We start from the raw sequence: 13,020 nt of genomic DNA on the forward strand, positions 1-13,020 counted from the left end.
CCCCCCCCCACCTGCTCTCCATGAGCTGAGAGAGCAGGATAGATGAGGTCAGCGGGGTCACGGTGCCTGGGAGTGAAAAAGTCGCCCTGTTACCTTCGTTTGCCCGACGCTTGGAAGCCGACGCTTCCACCCTCCAGCAGTGGTTCAGGACAGCTGTCTACTGGTTGCTCATTGTCTGCCAGGAGTGCAAGCCACGTTCCTGGCACTTTGCAGAGCAATTGACTCGGTGAAACCCAAAGCACACCTCCTCACACAGACAGGAACTGCACAAGTATTCACACTGAAGCAGCCGAGGTACAGCTAATAACAACATGTAAAAGCAAGAACAACATACTTCGTCTATTCTAGGTGAGGCAGTAGTTCAGTGTCCCTCCAGAAGCCTAATGCACACACACACACATATACAAACACACACACACACACACACACACACACACAGACACACAGACAGGCTGTTACACATGATGAGGAGGATATGTGAGCTATCTAACCATTGTGTGTATATGTGTGTGTGTATATACATGTGTGTGTGTGTAGTCCCTTCCCAGCCGCTCCACATCTTCCTCCAGACTCCTCGACTTCTCTTCAGTCTTCAGACGTTCAGCATCGATCAGAGACTCAGAGTCAGTCTGTGTCTCCGTGACGTCCACCTACAGCTGGTCGCTAACCACCAGGTGAGACAGGAAGTGACAAGTGACCAACAGGAAGTGACAAGTGACAGGAAGTGACAAGCAACCAACAGGAAGTGACACGCGACTAGTACACATCACTTGTAAACCACATACACTCTAATGTAAATGCTAAACCCTCTTCCTCCTCCTCTCCCTCCGCCTCCTCTTCTTCCTCCTCTTCTCCCTCCTCTTTCTCTTCCTCCTCAGCTCTCAGACCTCCCCTCAGATCTTGGCGTCCTCTCTCTCGGTCAGTGTGACCTCCTCCCTTGCTCCTCCTCTTCTTCCTCCCTCTGTGACCCCCCCAGCTCTGCCTTCTCCTCCTCCACTCCTCCCATCTTCTCCACTTTCTCCCCCTCCCCACCTCCTTCTAGGACCTTCACCACCACCCATAAGCTCCTCCCCCAGCCTTCCTCCTCTTCCTCCCAGAGGAGTCCAGTGTGGAAGGAGAGAGGAGGAGTAGAGGAGGAGAGGAGGAAGAAGAGGTGTGAGGAGGTGGAGCAGCGGCAGCAAGGGGAGGGGGAGAGCGCCTCGGAGACATCAGAGAACGTGGGAGGAGTCAGGGGGCGGGGCTTCAACAGGAAGGAGGAAGAAGAGGAGAGTGATGATGAAGAGGAGGAAGAGGAGTTAACCTTCAGACCTGCAGGTGAGTTCATCTGCTCCTAAAACAAATCCTGAAAGCAGTTGAAGTGTTGAAGAGTAACTCTTCTTCATGTCCTCTAGTTCTGCGTCGTTCTCTCTCTGAGGGTTCTCTGCTGAAGGAACCTCAATCGCCTCACTTCCTGTCTGACAGCACTCACTTCCTGTCTGACATCACCATCCACCGACTCACCCGCCACGCGACCTCTGACCTCGACCCCGACTACGCACCCCGCCCCCCCTCTATCCATGCTCTGAGGAAACAGCTGACCAAAGAAGGGGGGTCACTGCACCACATGCTGGTGCTGCTCAACGGCACCAAGGTAGAGACCAGCAGAGACTACCATAGACCAGTAAAGACTACCAGACCAGTAAAAAATACTTTAGACCAGCAAAGACAGCTATAGACCAGCAAAGACTACAATAGACCAGCAAAGACTACTATAGACCAGCAAAGACTACAATAGACCAGCAAAGACTACTATAGACCAGCAAAGACTACTATATAGACCAGCAAAGACTACTGTAGACCAGCAAAGACTACTATATAGACCAGCAAAGACTACTGTAGACCAGCAAAGAAAAGTAGAAGTATAGTGTTTAGAAAACATTAAAGAGCAAACTAGCAGAGACCAGTAGAGTGTGGAAGAGGGATTTAAAGTTGAGTAGGGTCTGGTAGAGTCCACCAAGGACCAGTAGAGCTCAGTAGAGTATGATAGAAACAAGTAGTCTTATAGAGTCCACCAGGGACCACTAGAGCTCAGTAGATTCTGACAGTCAGTTGTTGTTTTGTTTGTTCAGGATACAGAGTTCAGAAACCTTCAACTGAGGAAGAAGACCAAGAGTCTGTATGTACACACACACACACACACACGCACACGCACACACGCACACACGCACACACACACACACAGTTTGTTGTACTTCTTGTCTCTCTGACTCATCGTCTCTTCAGTGCCGCTGATGTTCGGAACCGCCTCCTGTTTCTACGGCGACGGAGAAACAGCGCCTGTTCCTACAGTAACAGTTTGGAGAAAGCTCTGAGAAACAGCAGGTAGGAACTGATGAGGACCCTCAGTGAGTCCTACTGGGTCCTACTGGTCCTGTTTGAGTCATACTGGGTCCTACTGGTCCTGTTTGAGTCATACTGGCTCTTATAGGTCCTGTTTGAGTCATACTGGCTCTTATAGGTCCTGTTTGAGTCATACTGGCTCTTATAGGTCCTGTTTGAGTCATACTGGCTCTTATAGGTCCAGTGGGTCTGAGGTACCTGTGTTAGGAACGTAAAGGAGCGTGTTTGAGTTATCAGCAAATATGAAAAACTAAATGATTGACGTCAATAGAATGATTAATGTCAGTAAGATTATGAATAATAACGGGGCACCACCCTGAGAACAGAGACCAACAACCAACTATAAACTAAGTCTCATCATGTCAACAGTCAAAGTACACATTCAGAGTGAACTGTAAAGGTTTGAATTTGAGCTATAATCACAATACACATGCACAAAGTAATCACAGACAGCTGCTCTTCAAAGTGGAACAGAAGTTCTGCACGTGTCTGAGGTAGTTAGCTCAACCAGTATATACATGTAGCTTAACGCTATATGTGTGTGTGTGTTTGTAGAAGAAGAGAGAAAGCAAACAAAACAAAATAAATCCTCCAAAACAAAGCAGATCCTCACCATCGCGATGAAATCCGAAGACTGTTATTCTATCATACAGGAACCCGGCTGACGATCTTGGACTCGCCCAGTCGCAGTTCTGCTCTTTGAACCGATGAAATAAGTTAGTGACCCCACTAGCGCTGAATGGTCTATCTCAACACGGTGACCCGGCATCGCCCATCGGCCATCAGACCTCTGGAGCTCGTCCACAAAGCTGCAGCTCGTCTGGTGTTCAAATCGCCCCAAATTCTCCCTCAACCTCCCTTCTCCGTGCTCTACACTGGCTCCCTGTAAGAGCTCTCATCCAGGTTCAGACTCTGGTGCTAGCCTACAGGTTCAGACTCTGGTGCTAGCCTACAGGTTCAGACTCTGGTGCTAGCCTACAGGGCAGTGAAAGGAACAGCTCCTTCCTATCTCCAGGCCATGGTCTAGCCCTACACCCCCCCACCGACCACTCCGCTCTGCTGCCTCGGGGCGATCGGTTCCCCGTCACTCAGAGGTCCCTGCGGCCGATGGACCCGGTCTCTGTTCTCTGTCCTGGCCCCACGATGGTGGAATGAACTCCCCACTGACGTCAGGACAGCAGAGTCGCTGCCCATCTTTCATCAGGCTGAAGACTCACCTCTTCATGAAGGTCTACCCTGAGCCTTCCTCTCAGCACTGATTGTGTTCATGCTAGTGTGTTTCTGTACGTCTGCTCTGGTTTATGCTCTGAGATGTTTAAAGGAGATGCACTCATGACTTCTGGTGACGAGTAGTTCTCTTGAATACGATGTTGAACACACTGACTGTAAGTCTCTTTGGATGAAAGCGTCTGCTCAATGACTGTAATGTGATGTAAAGTAACAGTATGAATACACAGTATAACAGGACTCGGTCGTCCGCAAGCAAATACAACAACACGTTATAACAATACAGTAACTTAAGCAAAACAAACAAGATAATAAACACACAATGACCGAACTCTGCCCAGACACCAACGAAAGCCTCTTACTGTGAGATGACTTCTTCATGGTCGACGTGATCCTTCGAGTCCTTAGTTAAACTCGGCACCAGAGATTTAAGGGAATTTCTCCCTCACCATTGGAAAAAGAGAGTTTGTCCTTCTCTTTCTCTGAAGAATGTGATTTCTTCCTTCTGCAGGCAAGTTGTCCGCTTGTTTTTTTCAGAATCTGAAACAAAACATATGTAAAATGTCAGACTGACTGAGGATGTTCTTTTAAAAGCAGCAGAGCTGTGTTTCCGTGCTTCCCCGCTCCAATGCGAGTCAGACGGGAGAGCGGTGTGTTCAGGTGCGCTCTGGTGTTTTATAAACTCTGTGACATCCGGTCGTAGAACCGGAAGTCCGCTGTGCAGCTCCAAGCTGTTGACCAATGGGGAGCCAGTGCTGCGATTTCACACCTAGCTGTGATTTTAGCTTTCTTGGAGCTTGTTGTTATCTTTCAACTCAAATCAGGCTTTTGGCTGAACAAGCAGGCCCGAGTCTTTCCTTTGTTCAAATAGGCACATTAAGGCCCAACACCTATGTTTTGTTTTTCAGACCGTCTACAGGTGAGGTGCTCAGGTGGGCGGCGAGTTTGGAGGCTCTGCTGACCAATCAGTGTAAGAAAGACGTCCTTTTGGGGTCCATGTTGAGTCTGTTGAACTTGTTGTAGACCACTTCCTGAAGGGGTCTCGAGTCCTGTGACCTGGTCTGGATGCACCCTGGTCTAACCCTTCTCCTTGCTCTGTTCCCATTGGTCAGATGGTCTGGCAGTGTTCCGTCACTTCCTGAGGTCAGAGTTCAGCGAGGAGAACCTGGACTTCTGGTTGGCTGTGGAGAGATTCAAGAGGACACACCCCCTCAGCAAGATGGCCGCCAGAGCTGCGGAAATCTACGATGAGTTCATTTCTACCAACGCATCGAGACAGGTACCTGTCTGTCTTTCTGTCCTCTGATTGGTCCTCTGATTGGTCATGTGACCCTGCTGCTCTCTGTCTCCAGGTCAACGTGGACTCTTCCGTCAGAGAATCGACCAATCAGAGCCTCCGTGTGGGCGTTAACCACGCAACCTTCCAGCTGGCTCAGGATCAGATTCTGGGCCTGATGGAGAGCGACAGTTACCCACGATTCCTCAGGTCCCGCCTCTACACCCAGCTGGCCAATAAGGGGAGACAGACCGCCACAGAAACGTCCAATCAGAGCGCAGCTGGGTCTCTACCTGTCGGCCAATCGTGAGTGAGGAGGAGGCAGAGGCTGACCTTCATCGAGAGCTGGCCGATGAAAATAAACTTCAATTGCATTATGGGAAATGTAGAACCCAGTGTTTTTGGATTACTGCTCAGATCTGGACCGTTTTGTTTTTAAGTACTTTATATTTTTAGTACTTTATACCTTTAAATAGACGGATGGAATCACTTTAGTATTCTTTGAATAATCGGTTTATAAAAGCTAAACTTATCCAGCAGATGTTTTACTCGTATTTTAACTTTTAATGTGAATCAGAATATTAAACAAATACCTGCAGGACTAACATTCTGATATGCTAATGTCCTCAGTTAGTTTAGTGCTAAATCATATATATATACATATACATATACATACAGGACTGTCTCAGAAAATTAGAATATTGTGATAAAGTTCTTTATTTTGTGTAATGCAATTAAAAAAACAAAAATGTCATGCATTCTGGATTCATTACAAATCAACTGAAATATTGCAAGCCTTTTATTCTTTTAATATTGCTGATTATGGCTTACAGCTTAAGAAAACTCAAATATCCTATCTCTAAATATTAGAATATCATGAAAAAGTATACTAGTAGGGTATTCAACTAATCACTTGAATCGTCTAATTAACTCGAAACACCTGCAAGGGTTTCCTGAGCCTTGAAAAACACTCAGCTTGGTTCAGTAAACTAAATCACACGTATGGGGATTATCACAATATTCTAATTTTCTGAGACAGTCCTGTATATATATATATATACATATATATATTATAAGTGAAGTTGTAGACGTTTGTGTTATTAGAGGAGCAGATTTAAAGTTACTGTAACAGAAGATTAATAAAAACCTGTTGGATGAAGTTTTACAATAAATGCTGACGTTGGACTTTCTGCTTCTTCTTTAGTTTTATTTTTAGACGACCAGCAGCTGCTTCATTGTTTCTTTCATGTCAGATATGAATTGTAATTTATCTTTAATCGAAACACAAAATATATAAACAGATTTTGTGAATCAGCAACTAGTTTCAACCTTATCGGACACTTTTTAAAGATCTTTAAACTTTAACATCCAAAAACTCAGAATATTGTCAGTTATAAAGAAAATTGTATAACATTAAAAATATGTTCTGTTACATTCATAAAAGTCCAAAAACACTCAAACAAAAACATTTGTATCTTCTCATTTTTTAACAACCAGTTAGTTGAACTGGTTTAATTAACTGGTTGAATCTTTGATCTGTTTCATTAATTCATCTTTCAGACTCGCCTCATATTGTGTTCATCAACAAAGAGACAAATGACTTCATGTTTGTCTCTGATAATACATTTTCAATTATAAAAATCCTGTATTTAATTCATGTTTCTTTTAATATCTGCCCGTAGTACATTTTTACATCTCCAGATTCAGAAGCATAAAGAAATAAGACCAGAATATTATTATTATATTATTTAAATACTGAGAAACAGACTGAAGATGTTTTATTAGAGAGACAGAAAGGAAACATACAGAGACATCAGGGACCGACAGAATCCCAGTCCATCAGGGACAGGCAGAACCCCAGTCCATCAGGGACAGGCAGAACCCCAGTCCATCAGGGACAGGCAGAACCCCAGTCCATCAGGGACAGGCAGAACCCCAGTCCATCAGGGACAGGCAGAACCCCAGTCCATCAGGAGAACCCAGCGGTGGTTTCTACCCTGCCAGGATGTGTTTGACGAACTCGGTGTAGTTAATGAGTCCGTTGGCGTCCTCTTGCCCCACCATCAGCCGGTCCACCTCGTTCTCCGTCATCTTCTCTCCCAGCGTGGACAGGACGTGGCGGAGCTCGGCCCCCATCACCGTGCCGTTGCCCTCCTTGTCGAACACCCTCAGACCCTCCACGAAGTCCTCGAGGGTGCCCTGCTCTTTGGACCGGGCCACGTGCTGCAGCATCGGCAGGAAGCCGTCAAAGTCCAGCAGCTTGACGTTAAGCTCCTCCGCCTTCGGCCTCCCCAGCAGCTTCAGCACCTCGTCGTTGGTGGGGTTGTGGCCGAGCGCCCGCATCACGTCTCCGCACTGAGCGAAGGTGATCTTCATCTCGCCCGCGGGCGTCTCGTCAAACAGCGTGAAGGCGTCTCTGAACTCTTCGATCTGGTCCGGGGTGAACTCCACCACGATGCTCTTCAGGTCCACCTCGGCAGGTTTGGATTCCGGCTCTGCAGGTTTGGCTGGTAGAGGAGGCTCTTCCTTCTTCGCCTCCACCTTCTTCACCTCCGTCTTCTTTGGTTCGACTTTCTTCGGTGCCATGATGCTGCAGAGAAGACGGACGGAGATGAAGGGTTTTTATAATGGCCAGAGGCGGAGTGACCGGGCGATTAGGGCAAGAGAGAATGAGCGAGAGGAGAGAGAGAGAGAGAGAGAGAGAGAGAGAGAGAGAGAGAGAGAATGAGCGAGAGGAGAGAGAGAGAGAGAGAGAGAGAGAGAATGAGCGAGAGGAGAGAGAGAGAGAGAGAATGAGCGAGAGGAGAGAGAGAGAGAGAGAGAGAGAGAGAGAATGAGCAAGAGGAGAGAGAGAGAGAGAGAGAGAGAGAGAGAGAATGAGAGAGAGAGAGAGAGAGAGAGCAGCTGGCCAAAGATGGAAGAAAACCAGAATAGAAACACTTAAAGAGAAGATAACAGAAGATAAGAACCTGAACCAGTCTGAACAGGTCTTCAGTCACACACGAACCAACAGGAACTATGTTCTTCAGTAAAGTTTACTAATCTGAACAGAATGTCCAGAACATGATGAAGATGAATCTAATGTGAGCTCGTACTGTGTCTGTGTCTTAACTGGGTCTCACTGTACATCGGTGTCTCATAGTTCATTAATGAATTGCATCTCAACCGATCCCAACAGTCATTGCATCATAGTCCTTGTGACCTCAATTTTAAGGAAGGTAGCTGGTCTGGGAGTAGATTTGAATCTTTTAAAACTGTGTGGAACTGGTTTAAATGGAAGAGACCAGAACCCACGTGCTCACTACACTGGTTACTAGAGGAACCTCTGGTTAACGGAGCCAGGATGGACATCCAGGTCTCAGCAGAGCGCTGTGCTCCTCTGGGACCACCACCCTGAGGAAAGTGGTGGATGTAGCTGGTCCTGGACTGACGGAGGAGGAGGTCAAGATGCTGCAGGAGTAGGACAGAGGAGAGGAAGCTCCTGGCTCCACAGATCTCTTGCCAGAACCAGGCTTTGTTCCACATCTGAACATCTGAATGAGGTCTCAGGACCCTTATTAAGTGGAACAGACTGTAAACTTGCTAAAGGAGAAACTGTCTGCGTACAATGTGTAAGTGAACGGTAGAGCCGACACAGTGTGGAGACAGAAGCTGGATGTGGACGATTGTGTGCAACCAGTTTGGAGAGTTTTTATACAAACCTGTTAAAAAGAGAACTGGAGATCTACAGCGGAGCTACTGCTGTTAACGCTTCATCTCTGTGATTAATCCCACTGTGTTTAGTCTATTGTGTGAGACAGTAGACCCGCTCTTCACTGTTTTTATGACTCCGTGACCTTTTTCATGCACTTTGGTGAAACCTGGTCTCAGACGACCTTCATCCTCTGTCTCTTTATTCCGGTCTCTGTATCTCCGGCGCTGTCGTCAGATATGGAAACTAACTGTGTGTCACATTAACATTCCCTGCTGTGATAAGGACAGAGATTACCCACAATGCTCTGGGTGTCCTTCAGCCTTTAAATAACAGTGATGACAGAGTCCAGACCTGCAGAGAGCTTCACTTTATTTTAGAATAAAAACCTGATTAAACTCAAAGAAACACGAGTATTATATTTTGATTTAATGGAACAATAGTATTATAAAATAATATGACAGCATAATATTATACTTATTATTAAGATTATACTATAATACATAATATAATACCTAAAGATCATTCTGAATATTACAACGCTCTATCAATATGTTCATAAATATCAATATTTCAACACTTAACACAATATTCATAATATAAATATTACAACACTTCATCACAATATTAATATTATTACAACACTTCATCATTATGTTAATTACATTAATTACATTAAATGAACGATGTGAAGTTATTTGATACTTTATTACATTCAACATGATCAGGTACAACGTTTACTGCTGATGATGTCATTACTTTGAACTAGTAAAATATGAATTACAGCTTTTGACTTTGACTCAACGTTTGATCCTCATTGGTTCGTGAGTTTACACAGGTGGGACAGCACTGGTGCATTCTGGGTTATCAGTAGGATCTGGAGACACAGAAACTGATCAATTAGTAAAAATCAGTGATCAGTGATCATAAATGAATGCGATGAAGTAATTGTTGTTGTACAACATAATCAACTTCACATCTAAGCAGTCAGTGGTTAGATGAACTCTGGAGACAAACAACCAATACCTGACAAATCCTTCAGAAGTTTGTCTCCAATGGTAGAATTCAGATCAGCAAATACTGCCTCTTCATCCCTGTCTGCATCCACCTGCACACACACAGACACACACACACACACACACACACACACACACAGACACACACACACACAGACACACACACACACACACGCAAACACCCACACAAATAGACACTAAGTGTACTCCTGTCAGCAAGTGTCCTGTTTCAGCGAGTACGTTTGTGTCAGCGGGTGTGTCAGCGGGTGTGTCAGCGGGTGTGTCAGCGGGTGTGTCAGCGGGTGTGTCAGCGGGTGTGTCAGCGGGTGTGTCAGCGGGTGTGTTAGCGGGTGTGTCAGCGGGTGTGTCAGCGGGTGTGTTAGCGGGTGTGTCAGCGGGTGTGTCAGCGGGTGTGTCAGCGGGTGTGTTAGCGGGTGTGTTAGCGGGTGTGTCAGCGGGTGTGTCAGCGGGTGTGTCAGCGGGTGTGTCAGCGGGTGTGTTAGCGGGTGTGTCAGCGGGTGTGTTAGCGGGTGTGTCAGCGGGTGTGTTAGCGGGTGTGTCAGCGGGTGTGTCAGCGGGTGTGTCAGCGGGTGTTTCTGTGTATTTGTTTCAACGGGTGTTGCGTTGTCAGCAGCTGTACCTGTGTCAGAAGGTGTAGCTGTCTGTAGTATCTGCTGATGGAGACGACGTCTCTATGAAATGTCTCCAGGCGTCTATGCAGGGCGCGGCTATTGTCTCCTACGAGACCGAGTTGACTGGCTCGTTGCTGCAGACGACAGCGCAGAGTCTCATTGGAGCAGAGCAGCAGCAGCACCAGGTCAGGAGAGCCAATCTGAACACGGAGAAGGTAGAACAGAGTTAATCACTCCATTATTATTGTGATTATTAAGTAGTCTGTGTTTTAAAATATATTATTTACTACATTTTGTTTATAAAGTATTGTATTAGCTACCAGCTGGGACTGGGTTGTTCTGTCTGCTGGGCCCCTGCAGACAGGTGAACCCAAACCCTCTTATCAGTCTGCTCTAGTCCTGTGGCAGGTCGATCTAGAATTGTTCAGTAAAAATGCTGCAATTCGTTCGTATATCTTTTATGTGTGTAATATATTCTATTCTGTTAAATAATAATAATAATGCATTTTATTTGTAGCGCACCTGATGTTGGTTTCCTTTAGACAATTATCAGCAGAAATTCCTCCATAAACTTTCATTGTTATGCAGATGATAACCAATTATTTATATTGATCAAGCCAGACGAGACCAACCAGTTAGCTAAACTCCAAGGATGGAGTTCCTGATGTTAAACTCAGATTAAACTGAAGTTATTCTTCTAGAAATCAATGATCTGATGATATAGTTTCTCTAGATGGCATTGCTCCAGCAGCACCGTAAAGAATCTCAGAGCTATCTTTGATCACGATTTGTCTTTTAACTCACAGAAAACTAATTTATAGGACTGCCTTTTTTCATCTACGTAATAAAAATCAGGCACATCTTGTCTCAAAGAGACATGAGTTCATGCTTTTGTTACCTCCAGACTAGATTACTGTGACTCCTTATTATCAGGCTGCTCTAATAAATCTCTGAAATCTCTCCGGTTGATCCAGAACGCTGCAGCTCGTGTACCAACAAGAACTAAGAAAAGAGATCATGTTACTGCTGGATCAGCTTCTCTGCACCGGCTCCCTGTAACATCTAGAAGATCATTTAAAACCCTTTTACTCACCTACAAAGCCCTGATTGATCAGACGCCATCATATCTTAAAGAAGAATTTAAGACTTTGCTCTTTGATAACTGTTATAGTTAGAGCTGGTTCAGGTTTATAGTTAGGGCTGGTTCAGGTCTATAGTTAGGACTGGTTCAGGTTTATATTTAGGCCTGGTTCAGGTTTATAGTTAGGACTGGTTCAGGTCTATAGTTAGGGCTGGTTCAGGTTTATAGTTAGGGCTGGTTCAAGTTTATATTTAGGCCTGGTTCAGGTTTATAGTTAGGACTGGTTCAGGTTTATATTTAGGCCTGGTTCAGGTTTACAGTTAAGGCTGGTTCAGGTTTATATTTAGGCCTGGTTCAGGTTTATAGTTAGGACTGGTTCAGGTCTATAGTTAGGGCTGGTTCAGGTTTATAGTTAGGGCTGGTTCAGGTTTATATTTAGGCCTGGTTCAGGTCTATAGTTAGGGCTGGTTCAGGTTTATAGTTAGGCCTGGTTCAGGTTTATAGTTAGGACTGGTTCAGGTTTATAGTTAGGACTGGTTCAGGTTTATATTTAGGCCTGGTTCAGGTTTATAGTTAGGACTGGTTCAGGTTTATATTTAGGCCTGGTTCAGGTTTATAGTTAGGACTGGTTCAGGTCTATAGTTAGGGCTGGTTCAGGTTTATAGTTAGGGCTGGTTCAGGTTTATAGTTAGGGCTGGTTCAGGTTTACAGTTAAGGCTGGTTCAGGTTTATAGTTAGAGCTGGTTCAGGTTTATAGTTAGGGCTGGTTAAAGTTTATATTTAGGCCTGGTTCAGGTTTATAGTTAGAGCTGGTTCAGGTTTATAGTTAGGGCTGGTTCAGGTTTACAGTTAAGGCTGGTTCAGGTTTATAGTTAGAGCTGGTTCAGGTTTATAGTTAGGGCTGGTTCAAGTTTATATTTAGGCCTGGTTGAGGTTTATAGTTAGAGCTGGTTCAGGTTTATATTTAGGCCTGGTTCAGGTTTATAGTTAGGACTGGTTCAGGTTTATAGTTAGGGCTGGTTCAAGTTTATATTTAGGCCTGGTTCAGGTTTATAGTTAGGGCTGGTTCAGGTTTATATTTAGGCCTGGTTCAAGTTTATATTTAGGCCTGGTTCAGGTTTATAGTTAGAGCTGGTTCAGGTTTATAGTTAGGGCTGGTTCAAGTTTATATTTAGGCCTGGTTCAGGTTTATAGTTAGAGCTGGTTCAGGTTTATAGTTAGGGCTGGTTCAGGTTTATATTTAGGCCTGGTTCAGGTTTATAGTTAGGACTGGTTCAGGTTTATATTTAGGCCTGGTTCAGGTTTATAGTTAGGACTGGTTCAGGTTTATATTTAGGCCTGGTTCAGGTTTATAGTTAGGACTGGTTCAGGTCTATAGTTAGGGCTGGTTCAGGTTTATAGTTAGGGCTGGTTCAAGTTTATATTTAGGCCTGGTTCAGGTTTATAGTTAGAGCTGGTTCAGGTTTATAGTTAGGGCTGGTTCAGGTCTATAGTTAGAGCTGGTTCAGGTTTATATTTAGGCCTGGTTCAGGTTTATAGTTAGGACTGGTTCAGGTCTATAGTTAGGGCTGGTTCAGGTTTATAGTTAGGACTGGTTCAGGTTTATATTTAGGCCTGGTTCAGGTTTATAGTTAGGACTGGTTCAGGTCTATAGTTAGGGCTGGTTCAGGTTTATAGTTAGAGCTGGTTCAGGTCTATAGTTAGAGCTGGTTCAGGTT

At 45.0% G+C, this 13,020-nt stretch overlaps 2 protein-coding genes across 2 annotated transcripts in view; one reads left to right on the forward strand and one right to left on the reverse strand.

Annotated features, from left to right (window-relative positions):
- Positions 1-6,053, forward strand: part of LOC306697514 (regulator of G-protein signaling 3-like) — a gene marked incomplete at its 5' end in the record, with an annotated part of 20,268 nt that extends 14,215 nt beyond the window's left edge. The window contains 8 exons of the mRNA XM_079161477.1: positions 538-674; positions 879-1,314; positions 1,392-1,630; positions 2,109-2,155; positions 2,263-2,361; positions 4,515-4,576; positions 4,719-4,885; positions 4,959-6,053. Coding sequence (XP_079017603.1) covers positions 538-674; positions 879-1,314; positions 1,392-1,630; positions 2,109-2,155; positions 2,263-2,361; positions 4,515-4,576; positions 4,719-4,885; positions 4,959-5,192 — 1,421 coding nt within the window. The 3' untranslated portion in view covers positions 5,193-6,053. The remainder of the gene's footprint in view (positions 1-537; positions 675-878; positions 1,315-1,391; positions 1,631-2,108; positions 2,156-2,262; positions 2,362-4,514; positions 4,577-4,718; positions 4,886-4,958) is intronic.
- Positions 6,054-6,874: 821 nt separating this feature from the next.
- Positions 6,875-7,468, reverse strand: LOC306697764 (myosin light polypeptide 6-like; the record flags this gene model as incomplete). Its single annotated transcript, XM_079161808.1, has 1 exon — positions 6,875-7,468. One exon carries the CDS (start codon positions 7,466-7,468, stop codon positions 6,875-6,877), a length of 594 nt encoding a protein of 197 aa, XP_079017934.1.
- Between the last annotated feature and the right edge of the window lie 5,552 nt (positions 7,469-13,020).

Source organism: Pholis gunnellus (genome assembly GCF_910591455.1).
Source record: "Pholis gunnellus genome assembly, chromosome: 6".
NCBI classification, from domain to species: domain Eukaryota; kingdom Metazoa; phylum Chordata; class Actinopteri; order Perciformes; family Pholidae; genus Pholis; species Pholis gunnellus.